Consider the following 21,543-nt stretch of genomic DNA (forward strand, 5'->3'; position numbering starts at 1 on the left):
CCTCAACCCCACATTCCCCACCCCGCCAGTAAAATTGCTCCTCCCACCTGCGGCCACTGCCACCTCCGTGCCAGATTCTCCCCCCCCCCAGGAGTGCCTATCCCCTGTGCAAGCTCAGTTTCATGAAAACTGAGTGTGTTGGGGGGGGAGGTGCAGTGCGGTGGTCGTGAGCGCCTAAATCTACATGCATTCACTTACGACAATAAAAACCTGGTGTAAATCCCTGCGCCTAACCTGTGCATAGATTTAGGCGCACTGACCCGTATTCTGTAATTATGTGTGGAAATTTTGGAACGCTCACAAAATGCCCATAAACATGCCCCGTTTCAGCTATGCACGTTTATTTTGAACTGCGCGCTTTGCAATTTAGGTGCAGTTCTTTATAGAATATGCTTAGCAATTTCCATACATAAATTGAAATCATTGCCAATTATCGCTTGTTATTGCTTAAGTGCTGCTGTTAGAAACGCTGATTACCCTGTTCCATCAATTAAGGTACGCGTGTATCTCCACGCGGAATCTAGGCGCCACATATAGAATCTAGGGGCTAGCGACCTGTGCACCTAAATTCTGATCAGTGCCAATTAGTGCTTATTATTGCTTGTTAAGTGCTGCTATCAACACTCATTAGCTTGTTATGTTACACGTGTTGTTATAGAATCTGCACCGATTTCTCCATTTGTGACCACAAGATCTAGCGTCGCCCCCCTCCCCTTGTGATTTCCGTCACCATTAGTCTCAGCAGTGCACTTTGAAAAGCATCCGCAATCTCTCTACTTCTTTCCGATTTCGCAGATGGCTGAGTTCTTTACTATTCCAATGGAATTCCCTTCTTACTTTTATTTTTTGTAATTTTAGAATTTTACAGCACCTTGACCTTCGACAAAGAAAAGGCAGTAGTTCCCATGTAGGGATTTATAGCAGTCTATTTTTTTTCCTACGAAGAGGTGAATTGATGTTCTAGGGGCCCTGTGTAATATTTGCAGTGCTGACTTTTCATAGGTAGATTTTTTGCTGTTTTGAGTTCTGGGAGTTGGTGTTACATAACTTCTGGGTGGGTTTTTTTTCTGCAGGATTTTATGTTACTTTACAAAGTGTCTGACAGTGGAAGGAGTGTGTGTTGCTGTTCCTGAAGTGAAACCACATTTTGAATATATATTTTTATGCGTGGTGAATTATAAGGGGAAACAACTTAACTTCATTCAAGTTCACGTTCAGTTTTATTTGACGCACTGCCAAGTGATACATGTGGGAAAGAGGAACCCAAACAATAGCTACGTGATGCAAGACTCCACATTAGGAATCACTGCCAAGGAAAAGGATCAAGGTGTCATCGTTGATGTTACGTTGAAACCCTCTCTGCTCGGTGTGCAATGGCGGCTAAGAAAGCAAATAGAATGTTAGGAATCATTAGGAAAGGAATGGAAAACAAAAATATGAATGTTATAATGCCTTTGTATCGCTCCATGGTGCGACTGCACCTCAAATACTGTGTGTGATTCTGGTCACCACATCTCAAAAAGATATAGTGGAATGATAAAGGGGATGGGACAACTTTCCCGTGAGGAAAGGTTAAAGCAGCTAGGGCTTTTCAGCTTGGAGAAGGGGTAGCTGAGGGGAGATATGATAGAGGTCTATAAAATAGAGAGTGGAGTGGAATGGGTATATGTGAATCGCTTGTTTATACTTTCAAAAAATACTAGGACTAGGGGGGCATGCAATGAAGCTACTAAGAAGTAAATTTAAAACAAACTGGAGAAAATATTTTTTCACTAATTAAGCTGTGGAATTCATTGCCAGAGAGTGTGGTAAAAGCAGTTAGCTTAGCAGGGTTCGAAAAAGGTTTGGCTAATTTCCTAAAAGAAAAGTCCATAAGGCGTTATTAAGATGGACTTGAGGAAAATCCACTGCTTATTTCTGGGATAATCATCATAAAATGTATTGTACTGTTTTGGGATCTTGCCAGGTACTTGTGACTTGGATTGGCCACTGTTCGAAACAGGATACTGGGTTTGATGGACCTTCAGTCTGTCTCAGTATGGCAACGCTTATGTTCTTATGTTGTTATGTAAGTATAAACATCACCGTCAAAGTAAAAAAAAGGGATTAGAGGAGGAGAAAGGGTTACAGAACTGGAAGTGCAAGGTTTATACTGAGATTCCATACAGATTTCACGCCCTATGTAACAGTAGGTATAAAGATATTACCAGATCTTTTTTTTTTCATTTATTATTCTTATTTTAACATATTTTATAACCCACTCATCTAAACATTCTAGAAGGTAATAATAAACATCAGAAATTAACATCATTAATATCAAACAATATCCATAGGAGTTGAATGTGCATCTCCGCATTTGCTGCGCCAGGAATCAGTACTGCGGCTTTGTAAAAGGAGCCCTTAATGAAAGAATCATATAGAAATCCCAAAATACAGTTTCAATATTATGAAAACTAATACATAAACTTAGGGGTCCTTTTAGTAAAGTTTTTGCCCCCATCATAAATCAAGGGCAAACAGTTAACGTACAGTCACCGAATTAAGCCCTGGATTCTATAAACGGCAACCAAATTTGGGGGCCCAAAATTGTGCACAGTCCTGAGATCTGCGTGCAAATAAATAAACCAACCCATAACTGGTTAACAATTATTGATGTTAATTGGCTCTAATTTGAATTTGCTCATAGATCTGGCTGCGTACAGTTTTATAAAGATCCACACCCAGATCCTCTCATGTACAACCCCAAAGGGGGGGGGGGGTGGCTATGGGCAGGTCAGAGGCATTCCAAAGAATTACACACAGTGCTTTAGGATTTGGGGGCTGCATACCCAAGTTTTGTGCTAGGATTTATACCTGGTTTCAGTTGATTTAAGCAGGGCCAACATTAGGGGGTGTCAAACCAGGCAACTGCCCTGGGCCCCCATACTAAAGAGGGACTCAAGCCGAAGGAGGCATAGGCTGAAGACCAGCTTTCGAGGGCCCTCCCTAGTTTCTGTCCTGGGCACTTGAATGTCTAGCACCAGCCTTGGGATAAATCCTCCGGAATATGTGCTAAGCTCAGTTCCAGAAAGAGTGTTTAGCCTGGAGCACCCTTTATCAAATAGCTCTCAGCGTGACTTTTTCCCAGGCCCTACTGTTTGGTGCCATTTACCAATGCCTGGGCACCTGCATGGAACGCGGGGCGGGCCCAGTCAAGAACCGCCACCACACCGCACTCCCCTAGCATCCCCCACCCAATCTGAGCACCCCTTAAGCCATAACCAAACTCCCCTTGGGATCTCGCACCCAATCCAAGAACCCTTGAAGCCATAACTGCACTCTCCCTAGCATCCCCCACCCAATCCAAGCCCCCACTGAAGCCAGAACCATATTCCCCCTGGGATCTCCCACCCAATCCGAGCCTCCCCCAAGCCAGAACTGCACTCTCCCTGGCATCCCCTACCCAATCTGCCCCCCCTCGAGGCCAGACTCCCCCAGTCTGACCATTCCCATGAAGAGGGAAACCCCCAACATCATCCCCTGATCTGATCCCCCCGAAAGCCCAATATCAGATCACTTTGATGGAAGTTTTGCCGAGTGTTTGAAACTGGTCAGTGGTTTCTTTATGCAAGCGATTTTCTTGAGACTTTTTTTGCTGTAACCTTTACACCTAATTTAAAGCTGTGAGGGGATGGGGGGGGGGGGGGGGGAAGAGGAAATGTGCAGTGGTGGGTGAGCATGCCCTGTGAAAGGTTAATTTGGTTTGCCTTTTTCCACACCTAGCTTGCTCTCCCCAGTTGACTCACCCACCCTCTGCCGAGATATACTACTGACTGAGGAAGTGGCCTAGTGGTTTTTTATTAGATTCTTGATATACCGCCCTTCTGTGGTACAATCAAAACAGTTTGCATATTGTATTCTTTTCCCAGCGGGCTCACAATCTAACGAACCCCTTTTACTAAGCTGCATTAAGCACTAACGTGTGCACTTAACGCAGGGAAAATGTCCTAATGCAGGACACGTTAAAGGGTTCTGTGTTAGATTTGCCATTTCTGTGAGCTAAGCCAGGGGCGTAGCCAGACCTCGACGGGAGGGAGGGTCCAGAGCCCAAAGTGGGGGGACACATTTTAGCCCGCCGCCCTTCCCCGCCACTTCCCACCCCCCCACCCCCCGTCGCCACAAGGTACCTTTGCTGGTGGGGTCCCCAACCTCCACCAGCCGAAGCCTTCTTCAGCACTGGTCTCCGGTGCACTGCGTTCGCTGATCTGTGCTTTCTTGGGTCCTGACATCCTACACGGTCCTTTAAGTGAAACTGAGCATGCTCAGTTTCACTTAAAGGCACTGGCGTAACCAGACCTCATGGTGGGGGGGGGGGGGGGCAGAGCCCGAGGTTGGGAGCACATTTTGAGTGCTGCCCCGCTGCTCCCCCCCCCGCTGCCTCTCCTCGCCCCCCCCACTGCCTTGCCTCCTTTCCGCTTCTCCTCACCGCTTCCCCCGCAAAAACAAATACCTTTGCTGACGGGGGTCCCCAAACCCTGCCAGCCGAAGCCTTCTTCAGCGTAATTCTCTGGCGCAGCCGCGTTCACTGCCCTGCTCTTCTTTCTTCTTGCTCCTCCTGTGCATGCCGACGCTCCTTCTCAGTTCCACGTAAAGGAGCGTCAGCGTGCACGGGAGGAAAACGAAGAAAGAAGAGCAGGGCAGCGAACGCGGCTACGCTGGAGACCGGCGCTGAAGAAGGCTTTGGCTGGTGGGGGACAAAATTTGCAGGGGCCCAGGCCCCTGTGGCCCCCCCGTAGCTATGCCCCTGGCCCAAGGTCACAAGGAGCTACAGTTAGGATTGAACCCAGGTTGCCAGGATCAAAGCCCATTACAGTAACCATTAGGCTACTCCTCCACTGCCTTGGGTGAGTCTCTACAGAAAGGCAGTTAATAAATCCCACTACACAAATAAATACATACGGGGTGTGAACTAGTAGCAGCAGAAGAACATTGTATCAGCCCCCAGAACTGCATGCATGTACATCTGTGTGTGTGCCAAAATATATTCATTAAGATTCTTATGTAACGCCTACATACCGCCAAAGAAACAGATCGATGTGAAACAACTCAGAGAGCTGATACACAATTTCTGCAAATACCAATTCCAGCAACAGTTCAGCATTTCTTTGTTCCAGCATCCTCAAAGCCACAAAATGTTGGGGGTCCAGTATGCTCATGGTAAAGAGGCATACACTAGCGCTGATTGCACAGGAATGAGCCCAGGTGGGCAAAGGCCCACCCACTTTGGGGTCAGACCCACCCAGCAACAGCACATCTCGTTGGTGTTGCTGGCGGAAAATCCCCAAGCCCCGCCTGCTGAAGATGTTCTTTGCCGAGCTCCTCAGGTCGTTTGAACAGCAGGGAAGTGGGCAGTACACTTCCAGCCACCAGTGCTGACACCCCGTGCGCATGTTCAGTTCATGTGCATGAACTGCACATGGGGGTACTGTTCCCTCTAAGCTAAGTGAGAGTCCTCGTCACGAAACACCTACTCACCCGCCTGGGGTTACCCCGAGACCACTTAGAGGGTCTATCTCTGGCACAGCTCAGATCCACCTGCACCTAACGCTTGTGCACGTTCCTCCCACCGACTGGGTCACAACCGCCTCTGGGCAAGTCTCCCACTCTCAAACTATCCCCAATTATTTCTAGGTTACTGGGGCCACACTCCCAGTGGTCCCACAGTTCCCAGAAAGCACTCAGAGACCCAACACACAAACCACCAGGATTCTTTTTATCAGTCCATACAGCAGAGGCAATAAACTGAAAATAGTTTATTGTCTTACTGTTGAACAATGAAGAAAAATTGCAATCAGCAAACAGTAACAGGTAACTGGAAATATGGATCAATTATAACACTATCTAAACATTTGCTTACTTTCTAAAAAGTACCTGGGGAGATCAGGAAATATGCTGCTCACTGATTTATCAAATATAACTGATCACAGGGCCTCAGCAAAGAGAGTCTCTCTCTCTCTCTCCTCTCAAGCTAAGAAAAGCCAGTAAAATCCAAATGAAATTGAGCTCCTGGGCCAATCAGAGCCCAGAACAACAAGTTTTAAAAGTATACTGCTCACAGTACTGAAGAACACATCACTGAGTAAAACTAATGGGGGGGGGGGGGGCAATTATGACAAGCTCTGGAGTACTATGCTATGCATAGCCCGATTTGTCCTGCACTCCCCAGGGACTGCTTTGGTATTTTCAGACCTCTGCATTTTGCTAGAATTTCCCTCATTATTTTCAGTCCTTGTGCTCTCTGCATTTTGCTGGATCCTCTTCTGGTATTTCTGAATTCTCTAGTATTTTCAGTACCTGTGCAGTGTTCCCTACACGTTACAGAAGTTTCCTTTGGTATTTCCACTCCATCACTTTTCTGCATTTTTGAAACTTGTACGTTCAGCCCCTGTGCTCGCTGCATTTTGCAGGACCACAGCCTCCTCTGGTACTTTCAGAACCCCATGTAGCTCTGCCTGCATATTCCAGCAGCCTCCCGTGATGGTTACAGCTCCTGTGCTGTCTGAATTTTGCAGCACCCGAAGACTCATCTGGAATTTTCAGTCCCCGTGCACCTTCCCATGATAGTTTCAGCCCCTGTGCTCGCTGAATTTTGAAAGACTGGAGTCGCCTCTGTTATTTTCAGACCCCGTGCGGCGCTGCCTGGATGTTACTGGAGCCTCCTGTGCTTTCGTCCCCAGATGGATGGTGCATAAACTACTAAGCTCAGAGAGGGTTAAAGCCTGGCAAAAGGGCTCCTCCCATAAGCCATTTTTAATTCTCAGGACTTTCACAACAATGAAAGTGAAGCTTTAGCTGCCTCTGATTGCTACAGCCGAGGTAGCGCCCGGCACACAAAGAAAGCAGGGTTATTCATTCGGATTTTTAAAGAACTACAGCTCCAGAAGGGAGGCTGCAGCGTAGCCCTGGAAGCCCAGCTGTTAACAAAATCCAAATATTTTCCGCCCACTTGGCAAGAAATTGGAAGAATTTTCCAAAGGAGGAGAAAGAAGAAAGACGGAGCGGGGAGGGGATCTGAACGGGCATCCGAGGCAGCTCCGGAAAGGACAAAATCAGGGGTTCAGATCTTGCAAAAGGAGGGAACGGGGAGGCGAAAACGATGGCTTTCAAGTTTGCAAAAGCAGGACGAGACATCGGCAGGTCACTCGGATACTAACGAGCAGTCCAGGAGGCCGAAATAGCTGAGTAGACTTGAAGGTAACTCCCCCCCCCCCCCCCCCAATAAACCCATAGCCAACAACAATTGCGAGGGAAGGGCAGGGGTAGCACGTGCAGCAAAAAAAAGTGGGGGGGTTCACTTCAGATTTTGCTAGCAATTTTTAATTTTGTTTTCTTTGCATCACGAAATTTTCAACTTCGAAAATTAAGATAACTCTGGGGTGTTTGTTTGGAAAACAGGGGAAGGTTTGGTGGAAAGAGCAGGAAGGAAGCCGGGATGATAGGGAAAAACAAAACCACCCCTTCCCTTTTCCAGTTTATGAAAGAAAAAAGTGACCTTAGTTTATTTATATTAGAGGAGGTTAGTTTAAATCGACACATTAAAAGATCCCTGCCTGCCTCTTTGATCTTGTGCTGTCGGAAAACCAACCTAATTGAGTGGCTTTTTTTTAACCCTTTGGAGGAAGTAGTGGTTGAAAAACTGAGCTGAGAGTTTGAGGTTGGCCTGCTAGAGTAAGTTTAAACATATAAGAAATAAAATATATATGTGTCACTTCTCACCCCCTCCCCTGTTTTTTTTTTAATGATAAAGTAGTATAATAGTCGTGTTAGTCTACTTGTAAATGTAATAAACAGAAATAAAACAAAAAGATGATTCATCTTTTTATTGGACTAACAATACATTTCGTTTTTGACTATTTAAGTCAGAAAATTAAAAAAAAAAAAAAATTAAGGTGAGGGTCTTTGGTGCTTAGTTTAGAGCAAGTTGTGCCCCCCCCCCCCGGGTTAAACATTGTGGAAATGAAAGAGATTTCGATTTTATAAACATGGTAAAAAGCCATTAAAAACCAATTAAGAAAATTCCACATGCGGCAATGGAACCTCCGAGGGGGGCTATAAAAATGATATCTATAACGAGAAGGGAGGGTTTGTGTGTGTGTCCTGGGGGGGGGCTGTCTGGGTTTATTGTTTTATACCAGAGATCACAATAATAAAAGCCAGTTTTGCAGGCAGTGCAGTTTTAAGCTAACACAATAGACCTTCAGGTCTCGGGGGGAGGGAGGAGAAGACCCTGGGGAGTGGGGAGGAAGATACTGAGTAATCAGGGGCGGGGGGAGGCTTGGGCTCCTGCTTGCATGTAGTGGAGGAAGAGCTTGTGTCAAAATGCAGCACCACACCCTCCCAAAAAAAAAAAAAAAACCATTGCAACAAGGCTGTGCAAGAAGCAAAAACAAGATCCGGTCCTTAAAACTTCTAACAGGCGAGCAATGCATCAACCCTCCCGGGCTCGGTGCCGGCCAGCTCGGAAATTAACGGTAGAGGAAAGGGTTTGCACGTTTGCAGAATGTAGCAAAAGTGAGTTTGGGCAAATGCTGCCGGAGTATCCCCCCTCCCCCCGCCCCAAAAAAGGGGTTTCTACCAGGCTGTGATTCTTTTTCCAATGGGGACTCTCTCCAAAGAGGTTTAAAACATGAATTTATCATGCCTGACAGATTACTTTGTGTGATTATTTTAGGCGATGGGAGGGGAGGGCTTGTCTGAATAGCGAGGAGGGAGCTCAAGGGGCAAAGGTTATGTCGTAAATGCACCCACCCACCACCACCATTCTGCACATTCACAGAGAAATGTATTTGCTTCAGGATCCTGCCTAGAGGAAGATCAGAAAAACAGGACAAGAGGAAGGGGGAGGGACGGACACAGAGGGCCTGAGGAGAACTAGGTAGTGGCAGGCTCAGGGAATTCTGATTTAGCTTTGCAGGGGATGGTGGAGTTTATGGGGCTGAAGAAGGTTGCAACAATAAGTTTGTGCTGTTCTAACTTCTTAACCCCCCCCCCCCCCCCCCCCAGTTTATCCTTGTTTGTTTTTAAAGAGGTGGTGCCTATTTGAATTTTTTGGACATTAGAAAACCAGAGATGGCTGGGATGACTTTTAAAATTAATTTTATTTTTCCAAAGAGGTTGGGAGGGAGGCAGCTGGTGGTAGAGTAAAACAAGTGAGCAGAGGGAAAATAGGGTGTGGAGTTAGCTGTCTTTTTGTAAGGAAATTTCAGTTAGGGAACAGCTTTTTAGAAGAGGTTTTAGGAACTGGTGGTGAATTGTTAATTTTTTTTGACAAATTTTGACTTTTCTTGCTAGGACTGAAGCTGCTTCACCGGGAGCCAGAGGCTTCTAAAAGATAAGGTGGGAAGCAGGACTTTTGAAGAACAGATGTTAACAGCTGTTGCTTAAGGGAACAATTGGACGTGTCTTTTGGCCAGGTTGGGGATTGATCGTGGAGAGTAAGTCCTTTCGAAATGGCTAGCATGTGTGTCCTGGGCAAATACACCCATGCCTTGGTGAGGGCTGTCCCGTCCTCCTTCGGTGAGATGCCGGATTCGGTGCTGGAGAAGGGCACGGAGCCGGTGGACCTGGCTAAGGCGCAGCGACAGTATGGGGTGCTGGCAGGCATCCTGCGGCAGAAGCTGGGCCTGCAGGTTGTGGAGGTTCCAACGGAGGAGGAGCTGCCGGCTGGACCCCTGGTGGAGGATGTGGCGGTGGTGCAGGGGGACACAGCACTCATCACACGTCCCTGGTCACCGTCACGAAGGAAGGAGGTGAGGAGCAGGATTTAGGGGTGGGCTGGGGAGACCTGGGACACTGATCTCTCTCTGCCTGATGATTTTATTTTGTTACATTTGTACCCCGCGCTTTTCCCACTCATGGCAGGCTCAATGCGGCTTACATGGGGCAATGGAGGGTTAAGTGACTTGCCCAGAGTCACAAGGAGCTGCCTGTGCCTGAAGTGGGAATCAAACTCAGTTCCTCAGTTCCCCAGGACCAAAGTCCACCACCCTAACCACTAGGCCACTCCTCCATTTCAGTTGCCTGTGTGACCTTGAAGAGTGTAGTTAAGCTGTTTTTCTTATGCTGTGACCTTCAAGTTGCTTAACCTCCAGTTCAGCAAGAAATGTGATTTAGAAACCTTGTAAAGTTCATGGATAGAGCTCTGTTTTTAGATGGGAGGGAGAATGGGGAGGACTGGAGGGTTTCAGTATTAGTGAAGGAGGTGCTACTGCAGATCTTATCACCTCCCACTTAGACTACTGCAACTTGCTTCTCACAGGTCTCCCACTGAGCCATCTCTCTCCTCTTCAATCTGTTCAAAATTCTGCTGCACGACTAATATTCCGCCAGTGTCGTTATGTTCATATTAGCCCTCTCCTCAAGTCACTTCATTGGCTCCGTTTCCGCATTCAGTTCAAACTCCTCTTACTGACTTACAAATGCATTCACTCTGCAGCTCCTCAGTATCTCTCCACTCTCATCTCTCTCTACATTCCTCCCCGGGAACTCCACTCACTGGGTAAATCTCTCTTATCTGCACCCTTCTCCTCCACCGCTAACTCCAGACTCCATTCCTTCTATCTTGCTGCACCGTATGCCTGGAATAAACTTCCTGAGCCGGTACACCAAGTCTCATCTCTGGCCATCTTCAAATCTAGGCTAAAAATCCACCTCTTCGATGCTGCTTTTAACACCTAAACCTTCAACTGTCCCCTATCCCTGATGTGTCCTGTCTGTCCTAACCCTTATCCCTTACTTGTCCTGTCTGTCTGTCATAATTAGATTGTAAGCTCTATTGAGCAAGGACTGTCCATGTTCAAGTGTGAAGCGCTGCGTACGTCCGGTAGCGCTATAGAAATGATAAGTAGTAGGATGGTACCCTGCCTGTACTTTACTTCTGAACTTAATTTGCATTCGTCCAAACTTAAGTAATTGTGGAGCTGAAATAACTTGTAAAGGCTTCGTTGCCAGAATCATATCTGTGCTCTTGGGTCATGGAATGGCCAGTTCTGACTAGAGGTCATTATGTGGAGGGTGAAACCAGGACCACCGAGAGACAAAGCAGAGCCTGGGGCAAACAAGGCCCCCCCCTACCACCACTGCCCCCCCCCCCACGTGCCCTCATTTTTGTAAAAATTGAGGGCCCCCGTACCTTTTCCAAACAGCATTTCTTCACAGGCAGTGAGCATGAGCAGCCAGTGATTGATACACACTGCTCCCACCGGCCCCTCAGCCTTCCCTCTGGCGTGTTCCCACCTACATGGAAACAGGAAATTGTGTCGCAAGGAAGGCTGTGTGACTGACATGAGCAGTGCGCATCAGTCGCTGGCTGCTGGTGCTCGCTGCCAGCGAAGAACTGCTGTTTTAAAAGGTATTTGGGGAGGGGGGGCCTCAAATTATTATTATTATATATTTTTTAAACAAATTGGCGAATTGATTCGAATTGCGAATTGGACAGCACTAGTGCCGAGCCCTCCTTGGTGGCTGGGCCTGGGGAATCTTGCACCTCCCGCTTCTCGGTGGCCCTGCCCTGGACCCCCATACATAAGGAGGTACTACTTGCTGTTGGATTTTGGGGTACCCATTTGTGCCCTGGGCTCCAGTGTGTCTCAAGCCAGAACTGGATAAAACTTAACTCTCTATACTTGACTACCAAGGTCTACTCTATCACGAATGAAATCTAACGCAATACCACTTTATCTCTCATTCTGAGTATGTACTCTTTTACTTGACTGCTTAATCTACTATGTCAATCATGATCTTTAATGTAATACCACTTGTATCTCTCACTCCGGAAATGGCGATCACCATGACAGAAACAATGTAAGCCACATTGAGTCTGCAAATAGGTGGGAAAATGTGGGATATAAATAAATAACACCAGCTCTGAATACCGATGGTCCTTCTCTCCACTATACCCCAGATTCTTTAAAGGTCATCCAAATTTGGGCGCAGATCTGGTTATGCTCTATTCTGTAACAGTGGGCCCCTAAATTGGATTGTGCACCACTCAGAAGAGGGCGTGGCCATGGGAGGGGCATGGGTGGGTCAGGAGTGTTCACAAATGATGCGGGCAGTATTCCAGAAAAGCGGAGATTTGCATGGCAGGATTTACACCAGGTTTCAGCTGGCGGAAGTCCTCATGCTGAATTCGGTGCTCGCCGCTATTCTATGAAGTGTCCGTCCTGAAACGCCCTTTATAGGATAGCATTGAGCGCCGAATTGTAGGCGCCATTTATAGAATCGGGTTTCTTGTGGGTAATTCTATCAATGTTGCCCAAACTTAGATGCTAAAATGCTGGGCGCTAAGTTCAAATTATATATCACTAGTAAAAAAAAGGCCCGTTTCTCACACAAATGAAATGGGCGCTAGCAAGGTTATCATGTAATGGCGATTGTTTTTAAGGGAACCGTTAGGAGGTGAGTTGTGGTGCGAGTTCCCACCACCCTTCTGGTTACAATGGAGTTTGAGCGGCGCAGGAGTCTGGATGTCAACGGCCAGTTGTGGCCCGAGTTCCTGCCTCGCGGTCATTCTGAGTTTGACACGGCACTCATTAATGCGTACGGGCTCAGAGTTCCATGCCTCCCTCCCTCCCTCTCCTTCCCTCCGAGTTCCAGGCCCCCCTCTCCCTCCCTCACTCTCCCTCTCCTCTGAGTGGCAGCCCGACCTGCGCTGCCCACCCTCTTCTCCCAGTCCTCCGCCTGCCCCTCGCCTTCCTGTGTGCCGCCCAGAATTTAAAAGTTCTTAACTCGGGGTCTGGCAGCAGCAGTGAAAGGCAAGCAGGCTCGGTGGTTCAGCCTGCCTTCCATGTCCCATGATTCTCTCCTCTACTGTCCTCCCATCCCATCCATTCTCCTCTGCCCTGCCCTCCCCTCCCCTCCCTTTCCGTTCCTCCCTCCCTTCGCGATTCTCTCCTCCCCTCAATTTGTACCTGAACATTCTCTGGCTGGCGCTGGCTTCCCTTCCCTCTCACTGTTCCGCCCTCTGACGTCATTACGTTTTGACGCGAGGGAGGGGTAATGAGTGCTTATGGATGTTACGAACCCAGGCATCCAGACATAGAATGTTGGAGGTGCAAATTATTATATAGGATAAGAACATAAGAATAGACACACTGGGTCAGACCAGTGGTCCATCCAGCCCAGTATCCTGCTTCCAACAGTGGCCACTCCAGGTCACAAGTACCTGGCAGAAACCCAGTTAGTAGCAGCGTTACATGTAGAATCTCAAAGAGTAGCAGCGTTACATGTAGAACCCCAAAGAGTAGCAATATTCCATTCAGAATCTCAGAGTAACAAGATTTCCATGCAGAACCACAAAGAGAGCAAGATTCCATGCTACCAATCCCGGGGCAAGCAGTGGCTTTACCATGTCTATGTCAATAGCAGACTATGGACTTTTCCTCCAGGAACTTGTCCAAACCTTTTTTTTTTTTTAAAACCCAGATGCACTAACCTCCGTTACCACATCCTCCAGCAACTAGTTCCACAGCTTAAGTATTCTTTGAGTGAAAAAATATTTCCTCCTTTTTTTATTAAAAGTATTTCCATGCAGTTTTATTGAGTGTCCCCCCTGGTCTTTGTACTTGAATGAGTGAAAAATCGATTTACCTCCACCTGCTCCACACCGCTCAGGATTCTGTAGACCTCAATCACATCCCCCTCAGCCATCTGTTTTCCAAGCTGAAGAGCCCTAACCATGGGAGCAGTTCCATCCCTCTATCAATTTGGTTGCTCTTCTTTGAACCTTTTCTAATTTTGCTATATCTTTGATAACGGCGACCAGAATTGTTATAGAATTTTACTGTAAATCAGCATTTTATTGTCTAACTTTAGGCACAAGCGGTTAAGGCGGTTGACTTAGCGGACTTTAAAAAAAGGGTTGGACGGCTTCCTGAAGGAAAAGGCCATAGAATATTATTGAATGGACATGGGAATAATCCACTATTTCTGGGATGGGCGGGACAAATTGTTCTTTTGGCCGCTGTCGGAGACAGGGTGCTGGGCTCGATGGACCCTTGGTCTGTCCCGGCATGGCAATGCTTATGCCTGAATTTGATATACCGTATTTTTCGGACTATAAGACGCACCGGACCATAAGACACACCTAGGTTTTAGAGGAGGGAAATAGGAAAAAAAAAATTTTCCTTTTTCCCTCCTCTAAAACCTAGGTGCTCCGGTGCGTCTTGTCCGAGTTTTGGACCGCCGTCCCGTACTTACACGATGCCATGTTCCGTGGTGGTCTAGTGACGTCGGGGCAGGAAAGAGCCCCCTCTTTCCTGCCCATCGCGCTGCTCTCCGTGCTCCTCACTGCTTTCTGACGGTCTGGCGAGATTCAAAATGGCCGCTGAGAATCTCGGCGGCCATTTTGAATATCGCCGAGACCGTCAGAAAGCAGTGAGGAGCATGGAGAGCAGCGTGATGGGCAGGAAAGAGGGGGCTCTTTCCTGCCCCGACGTCACTAGACCACCACGGAACATGGCATCGCGTAAGTACGGGACGGCGGTCCAAAAACGCTACCTTCGGACTATAAGACGCACCCCCCATTTTCCTCCCAAATTTTGGGGGAAAAAAGTGCGTCTTATAGTCCGAAAAATACGGTAAGTACATAAGTGCTGGGCCTGCCTCTGAGCTGCTAATGCTCCTCTTACGACCCCCCCCCCCCCCCCCCGGCAGTTGTGTGCTAAAGTGATAGCATTACAAAACTGGCTGCACATCTCTGCATGTATGAAATTAAAAATTCTTCTGGTCTATAAATCTGGATTTCCCTCTGCCCCCGCCTATCTGTGCTCCCCTCTTTTGTCTCTGCTCAGCCGATAACAATCTTCTAGATTTGCCCTCACACAACTCAACTTCGCCTTTCCGTTTCCCATGACTCTGCATTTAGAGATATTGGTCCCAAACTCTGGAATGACTTACCACTCCTACATTAGGAATCAGCCCTCGCTAGCAGCTTTTAAACAAGCTTTGAAGACTCATCTTTTCTCTGTTTGTTTTTCCACTGTTTAATTTTTCTCAGGTCTGCTCTTGTACCTTGTCTGCTTTCTTTTATTGTTTTGTAAACCACTTAGTTGCGTATTTCTAGGCCTTTGATGGTATATAAAAAAATAAATAAATACGGGCAGTTATGAGTGTAACTTCAAATTAGCTCCAGTTATAGCCAATTATTACTACCGCTACTTATCATTTCTAATGAGTTTATCTTGTTGGGCAGACTGGATGGACCGCTCAGGTCTTTATCTGCCGTCATTTACTATGATAGTGCTACTAGATGTATGCAGCGCTGTACACTTGAACATGAAGAGACAGTGCAGAATCCTAAAGAGTTGCAAGATTCCGGAACTCCAAAGAGCAGCAAGATTCTGTGCAGAATCCCAAAGAGTTGCAGGATTCTGGAATCCCACAGAGAACGACTACTACTTATCATTTCAGTACTCTACTAGACGTACTCGGTTCTGTACATTTGAACATGAAGAGACAATCCCTGCCCAACAGAGCTTACAATCTAATCAGGACAGACAAACAGGACAAATAAGGGATAAGGACAAAGAGTAGCAAGATTCCGGAATCCCAAAGACTACTACTACTACTTATCATTTCTGTAGCGCTACTAGACGTACGCAGTGCTGTACAGTTAAACATGCAAGAGACGGTCCCTGCTCGACAGAGCTTACAATCTAATCAAGACAGACAAACGGGACAAATGAGGGAATTACTTAAGGTGGAAATGATAAAACATACAAGGGTACTGAACAAGTGAATAGGAAGGCGTTAAAAGCAACCCCAAAAAGGTGGGCTTTTAGCCTAGATTTGAAGACGGCCAGAGCTGGAGCGTGACATACTCAGGAAGCGTATTCCAGGTGTAGGGTGCAGCAAGATAAAAGAAATGGAGTCTGCAGTTGGCAGTGGAGAAGAAGGGTACAGATAAGAGAGATTTACCATGAACTGAGTTCCCGAAGAGGAGTGTAGGGACAGGTAAGTGTGGAGAGGTACTGAGGAGCTGCAGAGTGAATTCACTTGTTAGTAAGAGGAGTTGAAACTGGATGCGGAAACGGATAGGGAGCCAATGAAGTGACTTGAGGAGAGGGCTAATCTGAGCATAACGACACTGGCGGAATATTAGTTGTGCTGCAGAATTTTGAACAGATTGAAGGGGAGAGAGGTGGCTTAGTGGGAGACCTGTGAGAAGCAAGTTGCAGTAGTCTAAGTGAGAGGTGATTGTTTGGAGGGGGTTTTGTTGTATTTTTTTTTTGGTTGCCTATTTGCATAATGTATAAGGTGGTGTGAACTGGTAATTGTTATGGTATATATGTTTGTAGGTGGGTTTATTTCATTGTAATGTGAGGAACTCGCTATGTGATGACCTAATACTGAAAGGTTTTTTTTCTAAATTTATGCTGAAGGTGAGGTTACATATTAGGTACAGTTGGCAGGTCCCTGCCTAGGAGAGCTTAAGTCAGGCTTCAACAAATTTCCTTTGTCTCTAGGAGCAAGTGGCTGATACTTCTTCCCACTCCCAACCTATTGTCAAGAGTGGGTAGGGGAAGGCATCCACTGGGGGGGGGGGGGGGGGGGGGGGGATTTAGTAAACCAGTCTCATGTCTCTCTGTATAGGTCTCTGTTGCATCTGAATATAGTGCAACTTGAAAAGCTCCAGAGAAGGGTGGCAAAAATAATAGAGGGGATAGAGCACCCTTTTTTACAAAGAGAAACTAAACAGGTTATAGCTCTACAGCGTGCAGAAAAGACAACTGAGAGCAGATGTGATAGAAATGTTGTAAAATCATGAGTGGGGTGGAACTGTTCAATAGGAAACAGCTGTTTGGCTATCTGTATCAAGATTTATCTATTTTTTCCAGTGAGCTGTCAGCTGCCGAGTAATGGCTTAGATCTCCACTGTTTCCTGGAATGGCTGTCCTGGCTTGTTTACGTTTTTATTTTTTTGCCGGTTCCCATGTGTAAGGAGTGTGTCCCTCCTGCTCTCTGGTGCCAGATTTCTTCTAGAGAGATGTGGGACGGGAGTAATTTGATTGAAAACTTGTTTTGTGGGCCACGCACACGGGCTGCTGTGAAGGTATTAGGTGCCATAGCCAAACCTTCAGCCTTGTGTGCCTCCCGCCCTTGATGTTGAGAAAATCAACAGGTGTGATTGTCCCTCTTGGAACAATCCTGTAAAAATGCAGACTTGTGATATTTAACAATTTTAAATATGAAACTTCATTTTGTATATATGCATTGCATACATGAAGGTGATTTTCCAAACAAAAGCTGCTTACCCGAGGAAATAGTGAAAATTTGTACACGTTCTCTGCTGAGAAAAGAATGTCCTAATGTTTTTTTGCATTTGTGATAAGACTGCCGTTGCCTTTTGCCATTTCCCTGATCATGCTGGGCTAGGCAGATGCCTAGTTTGCCTAATGTTTAAGCCAGCTCTGGCTGTACCCTCTCTTACCCCCCCCCCCCCCCAATGAATATGATAGTGTATATACACTTGAGAATCTCATTTCCCTTTTGTGTACCAAGGGTGCTTACCCGCCCTGGCTGTTTTGGTTTTTATTTATTTATTTGTTGCATTTGTATCCCACATTTTCCCACCTATTTGCAGGCTCAATGTGGCTTACATGGTACCAGAGGTGCGTTTGCAGTCTCCGGTGTTTGCAAATACAGAGTGATGTTGAGATGAGATAAAGTTCACGTGGGACAGCCACATAAGGTCGTTGAACAGTGGGAAAGTTGTGCTTTGTGCATTTTGAATTCTAGTGTTATTGTGTTGCAGAGATCAGGCATTTGTTGGGTTGGTAGGGTATGCCTTTTTAAAAACATAAGTTTTTTTTTTTAGTGTTCTCCGGAAGTATAGGTGGTCGTACGAGGTTTTCGTGGCTTTTGGTAATGTGTTCCACAATTGGGTGCTTATGTAGGAAAAGTTGGATGCGTAGGTTGATTTTGTATTTTGAGTCCTTTGCAGCTTGGGTAGTGCAGGTTTAGGTATGTTCGTGATGATTCGGATGTGTTTCTCATAGGTAGGTCGATCTGTCATGTATCCCAGGGCTTCACCGTAGATAATCTTGGGAACCATTGTGCAGATCTTGAAAGCAATGCGTTCTTTAATTGGGAGCCAATGTAGTTTTTCGCTACCGTATCGGGTTTTTCCGAAGATAAGTCTGGCTGCCGTATTCTGAGCGGTCTGGAGTCTCCTTAAGGTTTGTTCTTTACATCCCGCATAGATTCCATTGCAGTAGTCTAAATGGCTTAGTACCATTGATTGTATCAGATTGCGAAATGTTTCCCTTGGGGAGTATTGTTTCACGCGTTTGAGTTTCCACATTGCGTGAAACATTTTCTTCGTTGTGGATGACACTTGGTTCTCTAGTGTTAGTTAGTGGTCTATTGTGACGCCGAGGATTTTCAGGCTGTCTGAGATAGGGATAGTGTGGTTTGGAGTGTTGATAATTATGGGGTTGGCCACGCTGTGTTGAGATGACAACGAGACAAGTGTGTTTCTTTCTTTGTTGAGTTTCAGTTGAAATGCCCAAGTGTCCATGATGTTTTTATTTTATTTATTTATTTTATGGCATTTGTATCCCACATTATCCCACCTCTTTGCAGGCGCAATGTGGCTTACAATTCGTCATGGATACTGGAAATAGCAGTGAATATACATTTGGTTTACAGAGGGTTTTGTGTTACATGGTGGTGAAATACATGAAGGTGTTAAAGCAGAAAGACATTATAAGACAGTCTGGAAGTTTTAAAGATTATACAGTTACACATGTTAGATTATGTTGAAGCTGATCTTGATTTCATTGGTGATTTCCCTTTTCTCTTAAAAAGGACTTCACCAGAAAAAAAAGCTTAATCTAAATTGGAGACCTCTCTGTTTTGGGCAGTGTTTCTCAAACTGGTCCTGCAGTACCCACCTCCTGGCCAGTTTGGCTGTCAGGTTATCCCCAGTGGAATATGTGAGATTTTGCATTCAAATCTCATGCATTCATTGTACATAGCCAAAATGTCGAGGGGGGGGGGGGGCAGAAGCTATTCCAGAGCAGCCTTTTTCTCAAGCTGGTCCTAGGATGTAGAAATGCCAAGCTACCCAGTTCCAGGCTTGTGATTTTTGGGACAATCCTGGATTTCTAACCACCCCATCCTGGTGCATTATGGGACTTGCAGCTCTGCTTTCAATAGGCAGGCACTACAAATCCGAGACTGCTTTGGGATGTAAGTTCAAAACCAGGACTGCCTAAAAAGTCTCCAACCTGGAACTGGGCATCTTGGCATTTCTGAACATGCATCGCTTCCCTCTCCATAGGGTGTCCCTGGGGCCTGGGAGTGGCAGGAAGCCAGCGCCTCTCAAATCTGCTTACTCTGCTGTGCATCAACAACAGATACAGATTTCATCCACAGTACTGCCTGAGATACCCCGGGGGACAGTGCAGGGAGGGGCATACCCGCAGTTGGTCCATGTGTACACCTAGTTCAGCTGATGCACCTCAGGGCTGCCATTCAGCCCCTTAGTTAGGCCTTCCAGTATTTGGCCCACTCTTCTTCCCCACCACACTGTTGCAAACTGTCAACAAGTAGATGAAATGAAGTGAGGCCATGGTGGCAGCAGTGAAGTCTTAAAAACACTTGTAATAGTGGAGTGTATCTTGCAGATGTCTGAAGTATCTCAGAAGTGAGACACTCTGGACAGATTTTAATTTATGCTGGTGAACCTATTAAAAAAAAAAGTTAAGCTTTTCCCTAAGTGAAACACAGGCCTTGGGAGGAGTTAAGATGGCTTCCAAGCTGGTAGCCATGGCAACACCAGGAGAGGGTTGTGAGGCCTTGAAGGCCTGATTAACCTTACAGGGGCCTTGGCAGGTCTCCCTGTGACTCTTTGGGAAGAAGATCCTCGGCAGGATGAGTCCTGCTTAGGTCAGCTGTGGCTCAAGGATTACTTAAGCTGTCCTAAATGCCAGCTGCTCTGCCCCTATATCTTTGCTACCTGAGCATTTGTAGATCACTGTCGCCTATTGTTTCACTAAATTCTTGGAGGGGGGAGGGGGTGCAGGGTTCAGCATGATTAGTTAAGGGATGTTTCCTAAGAGAGAGGCCTTGCATTCCCACGGCCCCTCCCCTATTTTGTGGTGATTTAGCCCCAGCTCCTGCTGCTTTTTGGGTCTGTTTCAGGATCTTGATCTGCATTTTAAATTGTGCAGTTGCATCCATATTAGGCCTTGCCTTCCAAAGCAAGGCAGACATCTAGAAATATGCATACATTTAAAACTGTGCACTTGAAGTGGCATAGTTTGATTTAGTCGTCCCCAGAAAACACAACTAGAGAGGCCAAGTTACCCAGTTCCCAGGCTGGAGCCTTTGTGGCCAGTCCTGGTTTTGATCTTGCATCCCAAAGCAGTCTGGGATTTGTAGTGCCTGATCCCGTCCAATGAAATCAGTGCCTGTAAGTCGCACAGTGCAACAGGATGGGTTAGTCAGAAATCCAGGACTACCCAGGAACTCTAGCCTGGAACCTGGGTAACTTGGCTTCTCTGCAAAAGTAAATATAAGCCTGGTTCTTCTCCCAATCCTTTAATACATAGGGTGACTGACTATATATTCATTCTGCACCTGGACTAGCTTGCTACACACACTGTAACTTAGGCCAGCTCCTTATCTCCTGCTTAACTACACAAAGAACTTGCCTTGAGTTTAGCCAATCATCAAATTATCCCAACTGACTGGGTACCATTCATCTTGTTCCCTTCATATATCTACTATTTATTTATTTATTTATTTATTGCATTTGTATCCCACATTATCCCACCTATTTGCAGGCTCAATGTGGCTTACATAGTTTTGTGAACATTGTCATTGCAAGGTGACATGTACATTTAATGTCGTGCAGAGGTTAGATGAGGGTAAAAGAAGAAGGAGAGGAGTGATTTAGGTAGCTATAGTAGATGAGTTATCTTAATTGAGTGGATTGTCGGGTGGATTATTGTGGCTATTAGTTCTCATTGTATGCTTTGCTGAAGAGATATGTCTTAAGAGATTTGCGAAAGATATTTGTTTCGCCGATTGTTCTCAGGTCTGTGGGCAGTGCATTCCACACTTGCGTGCCCAAGTACGAGAATGTGGTTGCATGCATCTGCTTGTACTTTAGTCCTTTACAACTGGGAAGTGCAGGTTGAGAAATTTGCAGGATGATCTTGTGGCGTTTCTTGGAGGCATGTCTACAAGGTTTAGCATGTAGATTAGGGCGTCTGTGTGAATGAGTTTGTGTATAGTCATGCAGACCTTGAACGTAATGCGTTCTTTAATGGGAGCCAGTGACGCTTCTCTCAAGGGTTTTGCACTTTCATATTTGGTTTTTCCAAATATGAGTCTGGCGGCTGTATTCTGGGCAGTTTGTAGTTTTTTGATAGTCTGTTCTTTGCAGCCTGCTTATAGTGCTTTGCAGTAGTCCAGATGACTTATTACCATTGACTGTACCAGGGTCTGGAAGATGTATCTCGGGAAGAAAGGTTTTACTCTTTTAAGTTTCCA

General features: G+C 46.2%; 1 protein-coding gene across 1 annotated transcript in view; it reads left to right on the forward strand.

Annotated features, from left to right (window-relative positions):
• The first annotated feature begins 6,742 nt into the window (after positions 1-6,742).
• DDAH2 (dimethylarginine dimethylaminohydrolase 2) overlaps positions 6,743-21,543 on the forward strand; it is a 60,881-nt gene continuing 46,080 nt past the window's right edge. The window contains exons 1-2 of the mRNA XM_030197441.1: positions 6,743-7,233; positions 9,331-9,788. Coding sequence (XP_030053301.1) covers positions 9,489-9,788 — 300 coding nt within the window. The 5' untranslated portion in view covers positions 6,743-7,233; positions 9,331-9,488. The remainder of the gene's footprint in view (positions 7,234-9,330; positions 9,789-21,543) is intronic.

The sequence above is a fragment of the Microcaecilia unicolor genome, chromosome 3, assembly GCF_901765095.1.
Source record: "Microcaecilia unicolor chromosome 3, aMicUni1.1, whole genome shotgun sequence".
NCBI lineage: Eukaryota > Metazoa > Chordata > Amphibia > Gymnophiona > Siphonopidae > Microcaecilia > Microcaecilia unicolor.